The sequence below is a fragment of the Lichenostomus cassidix genome, chromosome 13 (assembly GCF_008360975.1).
Source record: "Lichenostomus cassidix isolate B80296 chromosome 13, HeHo_3.0, whole genome shotgun sequence".
Classification (NCBI taxonomy): domain Eukaryota; kingdom Metazoa; phylum Chordata; class Aves; order Passeriformes; family Meliphagidae; genus Lichenostomus; species Lichenostomus cassidix.
This window is the reverse complement of record NC_139494.1, coordinates 4,357,686-4,370,848: the sequence shown is the minus strand read 5'-3', so window position 1 is coordinate 4,370,848 and position 13,163 is coordinate 4,357,686. Positions and strand designations below refer to the sequence as shown.

Genomic DNA, 13,163 nt, shown 5'->3' with positions numbered 1-13,163 from the left:
AAGCGCAAAATAGAATATACGCAGAGAAAACTCGATGCACCCGTGATCTGTTCAGGAATATTCTACAAGCGCAAGCAGTAGCTAAATAAAAGGAGTCAATCGCTCTCCACACATGGCTGTATCTCTGTAATATCTGCATGCACCCAAAGTAAAATATACCTGCCATGGTGGAGGGTCTGTCCTACCCGTTTGGGTCCGAGGCTGGCTGGAGTGCCTCACCTGGCTTCCAACGCCCTTCCCGCGGGCAGGCAGACGGGGTGTCTCGCAGATGAGATGGACCCAACCCTTTTAAGACACCACTGGAATTGCCCAAGGAGCCAGTAGGAAGCGTGGGTGCTTCGGCGTGGCTCCCCCTCCCCAGAGCCCGCCCAGCCGCAGCGCCTCCTGCACCAACGGGGGCTCCTTGCGCCCCAAAGCGCCGTCGCAGAGATGCTGCATTGCGGCAATCCATCCATCCAACCATCCACCACAGCAGCCAAGGCCACACTGGGAGCCATGGAGCAGCTCTGCTTCCCACACTGCCTGCTCCCAACAAAGCCCTTCTGCTGGCAGACACAACTCGGAATTCTAGTGGCGAACAGAGAGCTTGCCCAGTCTGTGCTGCTGCACCTCTCCAGCACAGCCACCAGCCTGGCTTCCCCTGTGTTCTCTTCACCCTCAAATAAACCCACTCTGAGCCACAGTCTGGTGCCTGCACACCAAGAAGTCTCACCCCACCCAGCACTGAGAAGACAAGGGGGATACATGCAATTTCAAAAAGTTAATGGCAAGACGGAATGTCGTTTCCTTCATCGTTTCCTTCAATGGCTCTAGGTAGCCACTGATACTTTTTCAACGAACCAAGCTATTTTCTCAGGTATCTGAAAAACACTCCAGAGGAACATGGTACATCACAGCAAAGGTTTCTGGATGACCTTACAGCATTCTTAGATTTGTTCCTAAAGATGTGCAGATGTCCCAGGCATGGTCATCCACCACCCATACAGACAAAACCCGATGCATTCAGACTATTCACCCCAAAAAAGAAATGTAAGAAATGTAATTTCACTTCAAAAATATTGGACCAGTTAACGAGAATTGCTTCATTTATGATAACTTAATTAACACAGAAATTGTGATTATTTGTCTTCAAATGACTTTGACATTGCTTCATACTTCCATCCTTGAAGCAGCTCTTAAATTCTTTTTTCCTAAACCCAGGACTAGATAAACTATGTAAATAAAATCTAATTTATATTAATCTTATTCCTTTATTTTAAGTTTTAAAAATTATTTTTCTTGATTTAACCTTAATTTAAAAATTCTCTCATCCTCATACATACTTGCACACATATATACCTACATTATATGCATAACCTTTTGAACAGCAAGAAAAAAGACTATTTGATCTTTAGATCAGAAGCAGGTTTTACAATGCATTTTATTCCAGGTGCAGATGTAGTTATCTACTTCACTTCGGAGCTAACTATCTACATATTACTGATTTGATTTCTAATTTACTATAGGCACAATATTATTATCCCAGCTAAAAATATTAGATAATGCCAGTAATAAGTAATGCATATTACCCTGGTCCCTGCAGCTACTTTAAGGTAAAATATCTGAAATCTTGATTGACCTGGGAGCTCAACAATCCTGGTATACACAGCCTCCTATCACAGTTTTACTCTCTTTTTACAGGTTCCTGAGTGCTCCCGTGTACACAGACTGGCCACAGCCCAGAGCCTTTGTCTGTGTTGTACTCAGCATAGCAGAGGGACAAAAGCAACCTCTGAGAAAGACAAACCATTTACCCTCTATTGGTCATAAGCAATGCCTTTACTTGCAAACAGGAAAAAGGAAGAAAGAACGTTTTGAAACGTTTTGAAACGTTTTCTGAAATGATCATTTTTCACCATTGAGACCGAGCCCAGAGGATGCAGGAATCCCCACACAGCACCAGCTCTGGACCCTGAATGGTGCCACAGGAGGGCTGAGGACATCCTGGGGTGTCTGACAGTGACAGCACAGGAACCAGAGGTGCACAGGCATGCAGCCTCCTCCCCTCCCCAGCCATGGAGGTTGGATTGATGCTGACAGAGCCACATCCAGCTACCAGAGCATCATCATCCTGCTGCTTTGGGGAGTCACAGAAACAATGAACTGCCAAGTACGGCATGAAATGACTACTCACCTCCCTTGAACCCACCATGTTCCCTCAGAACTGTCTCATCACCTCAACTTTATCAGCAAGGAATTTTATTCCCATCCTAGTCTTCAGCTCAGCTCTTGGTTAAGGTGTTGAGCTGCATATCAGCATTAAATACACAGCTGAGTGTCCTCTGGATTAAGTCGTTCACATTCATTTGACTTTCAACAGTCAAAATGCTTGTTCTACATCTTTTATATTACTGACGAAGAAACTGTATTAGTCAAAGGGGAGGGAGGGCAGGTCACAAGATGAGCAGAGCATGCAAATGAAACAATTAATATCATGGGAGAGAAGGTTTGCCAGAAATCTCTCTCTCCTGGAGTTTTGACTTTGGAATCTCTCGGAGCAGTGACTGCAGCACCAATGAAGGGCTTAAACTACACAACCCATAAAACTGGGCTTCCTCAAGAAGCATACTGGTCAGTGATTCATGAAACTAATAATTCTAACCTGGCACTGATCTTATCTTGATAAGTTCTGCAGCCTGTGCAGCTCCAGGCTATTCTTAAAGGGAAAAAACCCTTCAACCTAATGGGGCAGGGAAGGAGAATGAGCACAGCATTCAACTACTACATATGCTCCAGCAAGGGAAAAATCCATCTTTTCTAAATATGTAACATAATTAGGCATCCAGACCAAGGACTGATAGAAATGTTCATCAATTTGCGAGGACATGCCTGGAATGCAGCAGGATTAGCAAAATCATTGATCAATGAATTTATGCAAATATATTCTCCCCATAAAGAGAGAGTTACATTACAGCTGTAACAGGCATCAGTGATTTTCAGAGACCCTCTCTTGGCCACTCTTATTTTATCTCAGCTGGTCTCTGATATAAAGCCTGTCACCATGGTGCCATCTGGATAGTGTTCCTTTCACCATGCTCTACTTCCAGCCTCCCATTTGTAATCTGCTGTACAACAGAGGTTATCTCAGATTTCATTTCCATGTCTCGAGCAGGGACACCAGATCTCCCACAGACATGCATCAGCAAATAAAAACATTTCTTATCAAGCAACCATGTAAGCAGCACACCCATCTTCCTTCCATCAACTTGTTATGCTGATTATGCATCTCCTTTCCCCAGGGTCTACTGGGGCCACACTTCACTTTCTAAAAGTTCACCCAAAAAAGGCATTTCTGTGGTTAATCTTATCTCTGACGGATTTATATGACTGAAACCTTGTAGTAACCACAGCCAGGTTTTTTTGGGAGCATTTCTCCTTCCCTTACAGACCTACAGCAACACAGGAGGCAGGAAGAAGGGGAAGAGTAGAAACTAAGGGACAGTCCCATAAATAACAGAGTAAAGAGAAGTGGGAATTCCCATTTGCCCACTGATACCTCTGTACTCTGGGCACATCATCTCCCAAGTGCCAAACCCACTGTTGCTCTTCCTCTGGTATAACTTGATTGCCTGTGAGACAAACTCAACATAGAAAACTACAGGTATTCTTAGAAATGCCCAACTCATTGTTTTTCACCTAATTTCACCTGCAATTACTCATGCACTGTCAATGCCTACTCCCTTCAGTTTTCTTTTTATTACTCATATTATTTGTACATGTTGACTGATAAAATAAGTAAAGATTTTTAATTGCTTTTATCAATTTACACATGTTTGAGCTAATATACACCCTTGGGTAAAAAGACCAGTCCCAAACAAATCAACAAACCAAACAAAAAAAAAAACCCAAACAAAAACCAAAAATCAAACCACCGAAGCCAACAATCAATTAAATTTCACTAAACTCAATTATAAGTAAACTAGCTATGCACATCATTTGACACAGAATTCTCATTTTCATTATTGTATTTATGCATTTTGGTATCACTTATAGGAACATAATTTACAGAGTTCAAATTTGATCCTGATTGCCTCAACCGATCATAATTTCCAGCAAAAGAGAGGAGGATATCACATTTGTGTGGCATTTTCAGGCTTTCATTAAGCAATGACATCTCATATATTTAGAATTATGTCATGACTTTCGTTCCCTGTCTCTCCAGGTTGTGAAAGCAAATAAAAATCTTCTATCTAGTTAAGACATGCCGAGAATAGCATTTTGCAAATAAGTAAAACTGACTGTATAACTGAGTGTTCAGCATACAGAGGTGACCCTAGGAACAATTAAATCCTGGCTGTAGCACCAAATATTGATTCATGTTCAGAAAAGTTCTCAAAAGTTTGCCATGACAAACGGCAGTGTCCATTATAAGCACACTCATCCATGACATCTCTATTAGAAATTGCACAGACGAAACCTTTTATGAAACAGAATCGTTTATAACCAGATCGCACTGAATCCAAACAAGGACAGCAGGAATAATTCTGTGTTTTAGCCACTGGTAAATGTCTGGATGTGTCAGATGATGCACGGAACTGGGGCTGCAGACCAGGCTGGTGTGGCAGACAGGCTGTGTCCTGCTCGAGACAGCTCGGGGCTGAATCAGAACCCAAAAACACCAGCACAGCCCGCGTAGCTTTGTGGGTTTGTCATGGAGCAGGAAGAAGAGTGTGGCAGAAATATTTGGAGAGAAAAGGTTCTCTATACAAACACTGACAGAACAATTGAAATTTCTCCTATTGTTTTAATTCTAAGATTTTGGGAAAGGAAGGGTGGTGCGTTTTTGTTTACCATTATTACATTTCGCAGTCAGAAGAAAATGTTGGGGTTTTTTTTAAAGATAAAATATTTAGGGCTCATCTGTAATTTACAAAAATTTGGATTTTACAAATATATGGATGACTACTCTTGTACTTTTTCATTATTGCTTATGGATGAATTGCCACGATTTTTCCCACTGAGGCACCCAAAGAGGAATGGTGGATCCCTGAGCACGTCGTTTGCGGCTACAGACTCAGCGGCAGAGCCAGTGCTCATTCATTCCAAAAGCAGGTGAAACTCAGCAGGGAGGATTTCCAGACTCAGTGATTTTATATGAAAGACCTACAATTGATGTGGCTAACAGCAAACAGCCCCCCAAATCATTCTGCAGTAGCTCTGTACAGCAAGAACCCGTTTGCCTTCTTTAATAAAATACTACCCACAGACCTCCTAGGATTAGCTCTTGGTATGATAAAATCTTATGCAACAAACAGAATGTGTTCAAGCTATGGACCCTCTGGCTATCATTATAAAGCAGGAGGGAAAACAGCTTTTACAGTATTAAAAAAAAGGAAAATACTCCACCTAAGTTGTCAACAGTGACTCGTAATTCTTTCTGTGCTGTCCACATGGTACAACTCCCATGCCACCACACAGTTTTCCAGTAACCCCAGAGAGATGAAACAATGACAAATAAATTAATGGGCTTTTTGCTAAACCGAGTTCTGTTTCTTACTGAGAAAAATGATTCAGCCCTTCCAGTCTAATGACAATAGTATGTTCAGGCACTCAATATTACTAGTTTATCCAGTTTGAGCTTGTTGAACCATCCTGAAATTAATTTCTTTTATTCATGCATCCTAAGGGACTACAGATGAAATTCTGAGACCTAAAAGTGTTTCATCTTCTATCTTTCATAATTTTGGCCACTTGGAAATAAAACTATGGAATAATTTCTAACCTACAAAGGATATGAACAGCACATTGTCACACACCATAAGGAATACTGGCTAATCATTTTGAAGACTACTCTTGGTTTTTGGTTTGGTTTTCTTCTGAGTTTTTTTTTAATAACCTTTAATCATACTTACGGCTACAGTAATAGATACTTCTCAATAATACTGTTATTGCCTGATATTGCCACAGGACATGAGTGAAAACTAAGCAGAGTAGAAAACCTTCTCTTACTGAAAAATCTTTAGTTGGTGAAGGTTTCACACCAATTTTCTTCAACTTTTCTGCGCATTTCTATGCCAACAAGTCGCAAGACAGTTAATAACTTTTGCCACTCATTTACGAATACATGCCCATTTTGCATTTCATTGCTGTTTCAATCGGTGCACACACATTTCTTATGTCTTGGAATGCAAGAGCAGACCCACTGAAATATGTTTCATCATGTCATAAAAAGGGGGGCACAGGAATTATGTCAACAAGAAAAAATTGCTATTTTACCAACAGATAGAAACCAAATACCTCATGGGAATCTGTAGAGAAAATCTGACACGAGAATGAACAAACCCAGCCCTAATGCAGAACTACCAGGACAGGACGGTTAAGTCCATCAGTTCTGCAGGTCATTTCCCAGACATTATTTTCAACTTGCTGCACAGGCAAAGACAATCAACAGAAGGCACCACAGCACTTTATACTCAACATTTTTGCATCTTTTAACCCAAACCTCAGAGTCAGCAGTAGCACTCGGCACCTGCATTAGGTTCTACGCAGGTCAGGCCATAAAATCAGTGGTACTTTTTGTGGCTGTGAACCGCAGAGGCTCCCAAACACAGAAATGATCCAAAGCCCCTGTTTGCCTTGGGAGCTGCAGTCGGTGCCTTGGGCTGCTCCAAGCTGCAGCTCAAGTTCTCAACTCACTGCAACTCGCCAAGTACTCAAATTAGGCACAAATTTCAGTCTTGTCTTCATCTCTGCCTCTGCGCTATTCGCTGGTATGGGAACATATTTATGACACAAAACAAGAAAATGAAAATAGTAAATGAAAACAGCTTGTCCATAAGAAGAAATAAGGAACACAGACCATGGCATGCTCTACGTTTGGAAGGATAACTGCAAAAAAATTCCTTCTCTTCCTACAACTACTGAATCACCAAACTCCTTGCAGACATGTTTTTTGAGGAAATCAAGGTGAATGAAACGTGCAATCTTGAAACCAAAGTGTTTCTAAAGGAAGTATTTTTAGTTTATTTTTTGAGCAAGGCTCTGCCTTGAGTTATAGACAAAATTTAGACTTCTGTAGACAGGCCGTGCGTGAGGAAAAAAGTGCAGGAATGGAAACATTGAATATCTGAAAGATCACACAATTTCAGTAAGATAAAGAAGAAATAAATTATTTGGTACTCTTGCAAACTTTTCAAACAGATAATTAGGGGTTTTTGCAAGAATTATTAAATATTTTCTACATATTGCATTGTATGATAAAATCAATCTGCATAAAATATACGGTGGGTCTGAAATGCTGAAATTTTGTTTCACTTGTTAATGTTCTTTGATGGTTCAGATAATTTAAAATTTTAACATTTATGGCTCTTTTACAACTGAAGATATTATATTCTCCGGGGCATTTAGCAAATTTATTTTGATAGTGAGATTAAATTCTCAGACTTTCTCTGAAGGAAAACGCGGGAAAAAAATTCAGATTAGTTTCAAAGTATAAAACTCACATTTTGTGACTGCGAGAAAAATAAGTTTAGGAATAGATACTATCAATCTGTTTTCTCATCTTTTAGAATTAATATTGATTTTTTTATCCTGCAGCAGTGTGTCGGTACTGAAAATTAAGTATGCACTAAAGAACTGATTATGTTGTATTTTATATATCCTCATCTTCTCACCCACAAATAACAGGCATACAAGTAACCAATTAAAAACAGAAAGGTAAATAAATTAATTCAGCATTTAATAACATCCTGGGGAGAAGGAATACATTCCCAGCAACTTCTGCAGAGCCTGCGGAACTCAGTAGATCGCAAAAAAAAAGGCTCAATTTATTGTCCAGCCTATTAAGTGAAAGTTATAGCACAGTCTGCTGTCAGTGGAGGACTGATTCACTCTCTGCAGATATAGAAAGTCAGTCCATCAAAAAAAAAAAAAGCCGTTTTAGAGGAGTTCATTTTTTTTTCCTTTCTTCCTTTCTTTCACCACACAGGAGACTTTTCAGTCTGACAGACAAGTAAAATTTTATAGTGGTAACACATTGCTTTTCCTGAAAAGTGCTATTAATACAGAATTCAAACAATACTCTTGGATAATGTAAGTTCCCAGATGTGAAACTCTGCAGAAACCTTCTGCTGGCTCCACAGGAGCAACACACACTGTCTGATCACCACCAGGGTCCCAGCCTGGTGGACACAGGGGCCAAAGGCACCTGAGCTGTGACAGACAGCCACCACTGCCAGGTCCCTCAGAGAGCTGAGCTCTGCTGCCACGGAGGGCAGAACTCTTTGGAGCATCAGCAGGAGGTGGATGCAGTGCTGTGTATTATCACACCCCAGTTCAGCCTGGGCTGGGTGGCACTGCGCTGCCTGCGCAGCCCCCGCCGCTCTGCCTCCTCGCAGCAGCCCAAGGCGATGTCGTGACTGCTGAGTCTCCAGGTGCCAGGAGCATCTGAGGCAGGTGCTTATTTTATCCACCTACCGTTTGCTGTTTCATCCCCTGTAATTTAAGGGCAAGCTCTGCAGCAGCCTGGGCAGGCCTTCCCTTCCCTGCTGCTGGCAGTGTGCACTGGGTCAGGACTGCTCTGCCATTAACTCACAGCAGGTGACGAGGGCTTGGATTTTGGAGGGGTCGTGTGTCCATCCCACCCCCATCCATTTCAGCTCAGAATTACATGCTTTTACAAGTATTGACACTCAGCTTTACAGGCTTAACTTTTGGGTGGCAGGGAAAGCTTTACAGCAGTTCATAGAGTGAAAACCTATTCTAAAAAAGGCCTGTAAGTGAACAAGTAACTATTAGCAATAAGCGAATTATCTGCTCGACTACCAAGTTCTGGGTAATACTGGATTTACATTACAATGACAGTGCTGTAAATCTAATGTGCTGCTTCTCTGTTAGAGTCAGCTTTCACTGTCAAAACCCTTTTTTCCTTCTTTTTTGGTACGTGCTGCAGCTTTAACAGCCGATGTATAAAGTTTGTGGTACACGAAGAGCACAACGTGGTGTTATTTCAGCCCTCAGAGAAGGATCCTCCCCAAAAGCCAATGACTGCACTGAACAAGCCTGCCAAGCGCCCGTCTCTCCTCCCTCTTTCATACCGAACACCTTTGAAACGGCTTTTTGTCTAGGGCAGCGGTCACATCTCTCGTAATACTGCTCCCCACGAGCCTGTTAGCCACACGATGCTCGGCACCAGGCAGCCCCGGGCAGGATTCTGGCTGCATCCCACACCGGACACGCTGGGAATGCTGCTGGACCCATCTGTTCCACGCAGCGGCGAGCAGGGCGATCTGCGCTCCCCACGCACCGAGCTCGGCTACCGTGGGTTAATCAGCTCTCACGGCAGCCCCGGCAAGTGCGAGGCTGCGGCTGCGGGGCGGGCAGGGGGGCTGTGAGCCCCCAGCCCCGCCAGCACTGCAGCACGGGCACAGCCACCCCCCGCCCCGCCAAGTCCACTCACAGGATCTCCAGGTCGCGCAGCGCTCGGAAGGCTCCATCTTCGATGCAGCTGATCTGGTTGTTGTCCAGTTGCCTGCAGAAAGGAAGGGAGAGGATGAAGGCTGGCTCGGAGCGCCAGGTTGGGGCTTCCCCGTCAGCGAGGTGTCCCTCCACCCCCTCGCAGCGCCTGCTCAGCTGCCACGCTGCTCGGGCTGCTCGCGGCTGTCTGACAGCGCTGCACGCTCCGCGCACTGAAGCCTGGCAGGTCTCAGTAAATATTAATTGCGCCTTTTTTTTTTTCCTTTCTTTCTTTTTTTTTTTTTTTTTTTTTTAAGGCAGAAGGGAGTAATTTCATTACATTAGGGCATCCAATCCATTATGAGCTTTTACCGTCATGTCAGTGAAACAATTTCATTAAGCTAAAGGCCTGTAAATCATTGGAGGTCACTGGGCTGCCCTCCGTGACCTCCCAGAATGCCGTTTTTTCTTTTACTGGAAGTTGGAGTCCTCTGTCCTGACAGTACTAAATCTCCAGGCTTTATCTACCCAAGAGCTGTGAGAGTGCATAGGGAATATACCAATTCCAAATTAGACTCAACTAATCTAATTTTATAGTCTTTTTATTATTCTAAGCACCAAATGTCTGTGGTGGTTCGATGCCTCTCTGCATTGTTACTGGTCCCATCTGGTAGCCCTTTCTATTGAAAGATTTCTGACTAAATACAGATTCTGTCTAACTGCATCAGGGAGAGCAATCCAGTGACAAAAAGCATTATACACATGTACACTTAAAACACTATTTTGCTTCAAAATGTGTAATTTAATATTTGGATGGCGGAGTTCTCTCATTTGTCTCCCTGTATGCGCATGATTTAAATGTAGTTTGCAATATATGTGGATGCAGCAGGACAGCTACATCTGTCTCTTTTGCTTAAAAGAATTAAAGTTGTAATTTAAAATTCAGTGATTACATTTTCTGACATCTGATCCCTTAAATTTTACACTTAAAGAAATAAAATTACATATCTAGTCACATGCAAGTAAAATATCTGCATGTCATGAAAAAATAGATGCAAGCTCCTGACTCTGTATGTTACTGCCTTTTGAACAGCATAAACTTGGGATTTGGTGAGGCAGAAACCTTTTGTGCTGTGTGTGTAAAGTATCTGGAATAAAGATACAAAGATGACATTGTAGTTTCTGTTTTTTATTTGAAAAATAAACGTATATGTAACTATAGCAAATATGTTACACCATGTATAATATGGTTATATAGTTTCACCAACTACTTTCCAATTATTTGCTGTATCTAATTTTCAGCCTAAATAGACATTTGTAGCAATTTTCTTATTATTAAACAATAAAGCACAGACAGAACAAATACAATCTTTATGAACCCCTTTAAAGACTGAGTTTGATCTGCTAACATCAAGAATCTTGAATACATCTATGTATTGACAGCTAGGGGAAACTTACCCTTTGGGATGTAGTGTGGTATCAATGAACATCATATTTTTATGAGTTAAAGTACAGGAAAACCAATTCACACTCTAAGGTCTACTAAAAACCTTAGGAAGCATAAAGCCCAAGCTAAGGTTTCTCATAGCATTTGCTAACTTTGGAGAACTTTGTGAATTTGGCAAAACCTCAGCGATGTCTCCAATACTGACAGACACCAGGATGTACAATCCTCCAAAAGGGAGTTTTCTGTGTGTAGGAGTTCATGCACAGTATATATACATATCTGAGTAAATGTGTATATACATATTTATGTTCTGTTTCTCTGATCACCTACCAAAGATCCTAAAACCTCCTATTTTTGACTGCTGAGTGCCTTGGTCTGATATCCCTGTTAAACTGACAAAAATTATTGCTCAAACAGAAAGAATGGTGCATTTTGAAGAGGAATAAACTTCAAATGAGTTAAATACAGTGCTGTTTGCATGATTAAGTATTTTACACGTAGCTTTATTAAGCAAAAAGTTGGCACACACTAACACCATGAGGAGAAAGAAGCCTCAAACTGAGAGTCACCTCTCACTCTCCTTCTACGGGAAGTACTATATATTGCACAATTTTTATTGGAGTTACACTATGATATTGATTTTTCTGCCAAATACTCTAAAATAAGCAAATAAACCCAGTGTGCTACTCACAGAGTCTTCTGATTAAAGGGATTCCTATGTGGGTATTGTTTTTTTTTTAAAAAAACGCTACTCTCATAGATTGATTTTTGTTGAAAAAGCATAACGACCATCTTAATCATATTTCCAGAGGTGCAGTCATGCCAGTGCTAACAACCAGGTTTAGTCTGTGTGATCGATGCACAGGATCACAGCAAGGGAAACCTCTCAGTGCTCTGAAGACAAACACTTAGCAGGACTATCAGTAAACAGGGAAAATATTCATTAACAATACACCCTGATTCTGTGGCCCATGAGCTAATTCCTCATGGGAGAGATCCACATGTTTAATGCTCCTTTGTCACAGAGCTCATGTCTCCTGGCATCTATCACACCAACACATTCACATCTGCATTGAAACATGAGAATCTCTTCTCAGAAGGAAGAGAACTGTTAGGTGTCTTAAAATTAGGCATGGCTGGTTTTAAGACCATTTACCTCCACATTTATTTCTCTGTGTGTTAAGATGGAAATCCTGTTTCTCTGCATCTGTACAGCACCCTGGTGAGTGGTCCAGTCAAGACTAGAAATTTGAGAGTTTTAAATCTAAACAACATCTTCTTTCCAGCACAAAGTGTTAGGTTTAAAGTTTTGGGAAAGCCTTAGGTAAAGTCTTACGGAAAGCCAAGGTGTTCAACACATTACTTTTATGCCTGGGAAGACAAAAGAAACCCCTGTGATGTGGACAAGAGGCAGCTCAGTGTGGGCAGGCAGTGCATGCAGCTCCTCAAGGGGCTGAACCGACACGCCTAACACTTGCTGAGAAGAATATCTTCCTTGAATAAAATTAACCATATGCAGAAGAAGGTAAAATTTTAACTTAAAAAAAAAAGAAGAAGAAAAAAGGGAAACCCCCCAATATTTCAGAACCTACATTTCCCTGAGGAACACGCAGCACAGCCCATGTTTCTCCACCATGTTTCACCCTAATTTGGAACAGAGCACTTGGGCACACGCAGCACAGGTTAGCTACCTGAGACACATCAGCTGCTCCAGGCTTACAGGGAAATTTTAAAAAATGGTCTTGGGCAACGGAAGCCTTGATGCATATTTAAATGCCACCTCTATTTGTCAGCACTCATACCCTTTCTAGAAAATCTTTTCCTCGAGGTTACAAATGGGTTCTTACGCACGCAGTGGTGCAATGTACTGGTGGGAAAAGGTCAGACAACACAAACTCAGATTTAAGATGCAATTTTAAAAATACATAGACAAAATCACTTCCCATGCCTCCATTTACTCTGCCCATTGAAGGAATACAGCACTAAGCTCAGATTTTATCTAAACCAAGCAATTCAACTGCCTCCAAAGGAAAAAAGTGTTCTCACCCAGAAATATTGAGCTGCTGAAAAATGAATGAAACTACAATAACTGAGCTGCGTGACACTTTCAAATTTTGCTAAGTTACGTAGTTATCTAACTTTTATTTGATCCAAAGTGTTTGGGTTAAATACTGGATCTCTCATGCACTGGACACAAAGCACTGGAGCTGGGCAGACCCAAACCCTGGAGCTGGTGATGCTGTCAGAACAGGTCCTTGCTCCAGCATCGGTGAGAGAGATCCCA

The 13,163-nt window shown here is 41.7% G+C and overlaps 1 protein-coding gene across 2 annotated transcripts in view; it reads right to left on the bottom strand.

Moving 5' to 3' along the window:
- Positions 1 to 13,163, bottom strand: part of SLIT3 (slit guidance ligand 3) — a 457,068-nt gene that overhangs the window by 192,501 nt on the left and 251,404 nt on the right. For both annotated transcript variants that reach the window (XM_085073420.1, XM_085073421.1), the window contains one exon: positions 9,437 to 9,508. In XM_085073420.1, the coding sequence (XP_084929546.1) occupies positions 9,437 to 9,508 (72 nt within the window). The remainder of the gene's footprint in view (positions 1 to 9,436; positions 9,509 to 13,163) is intronic.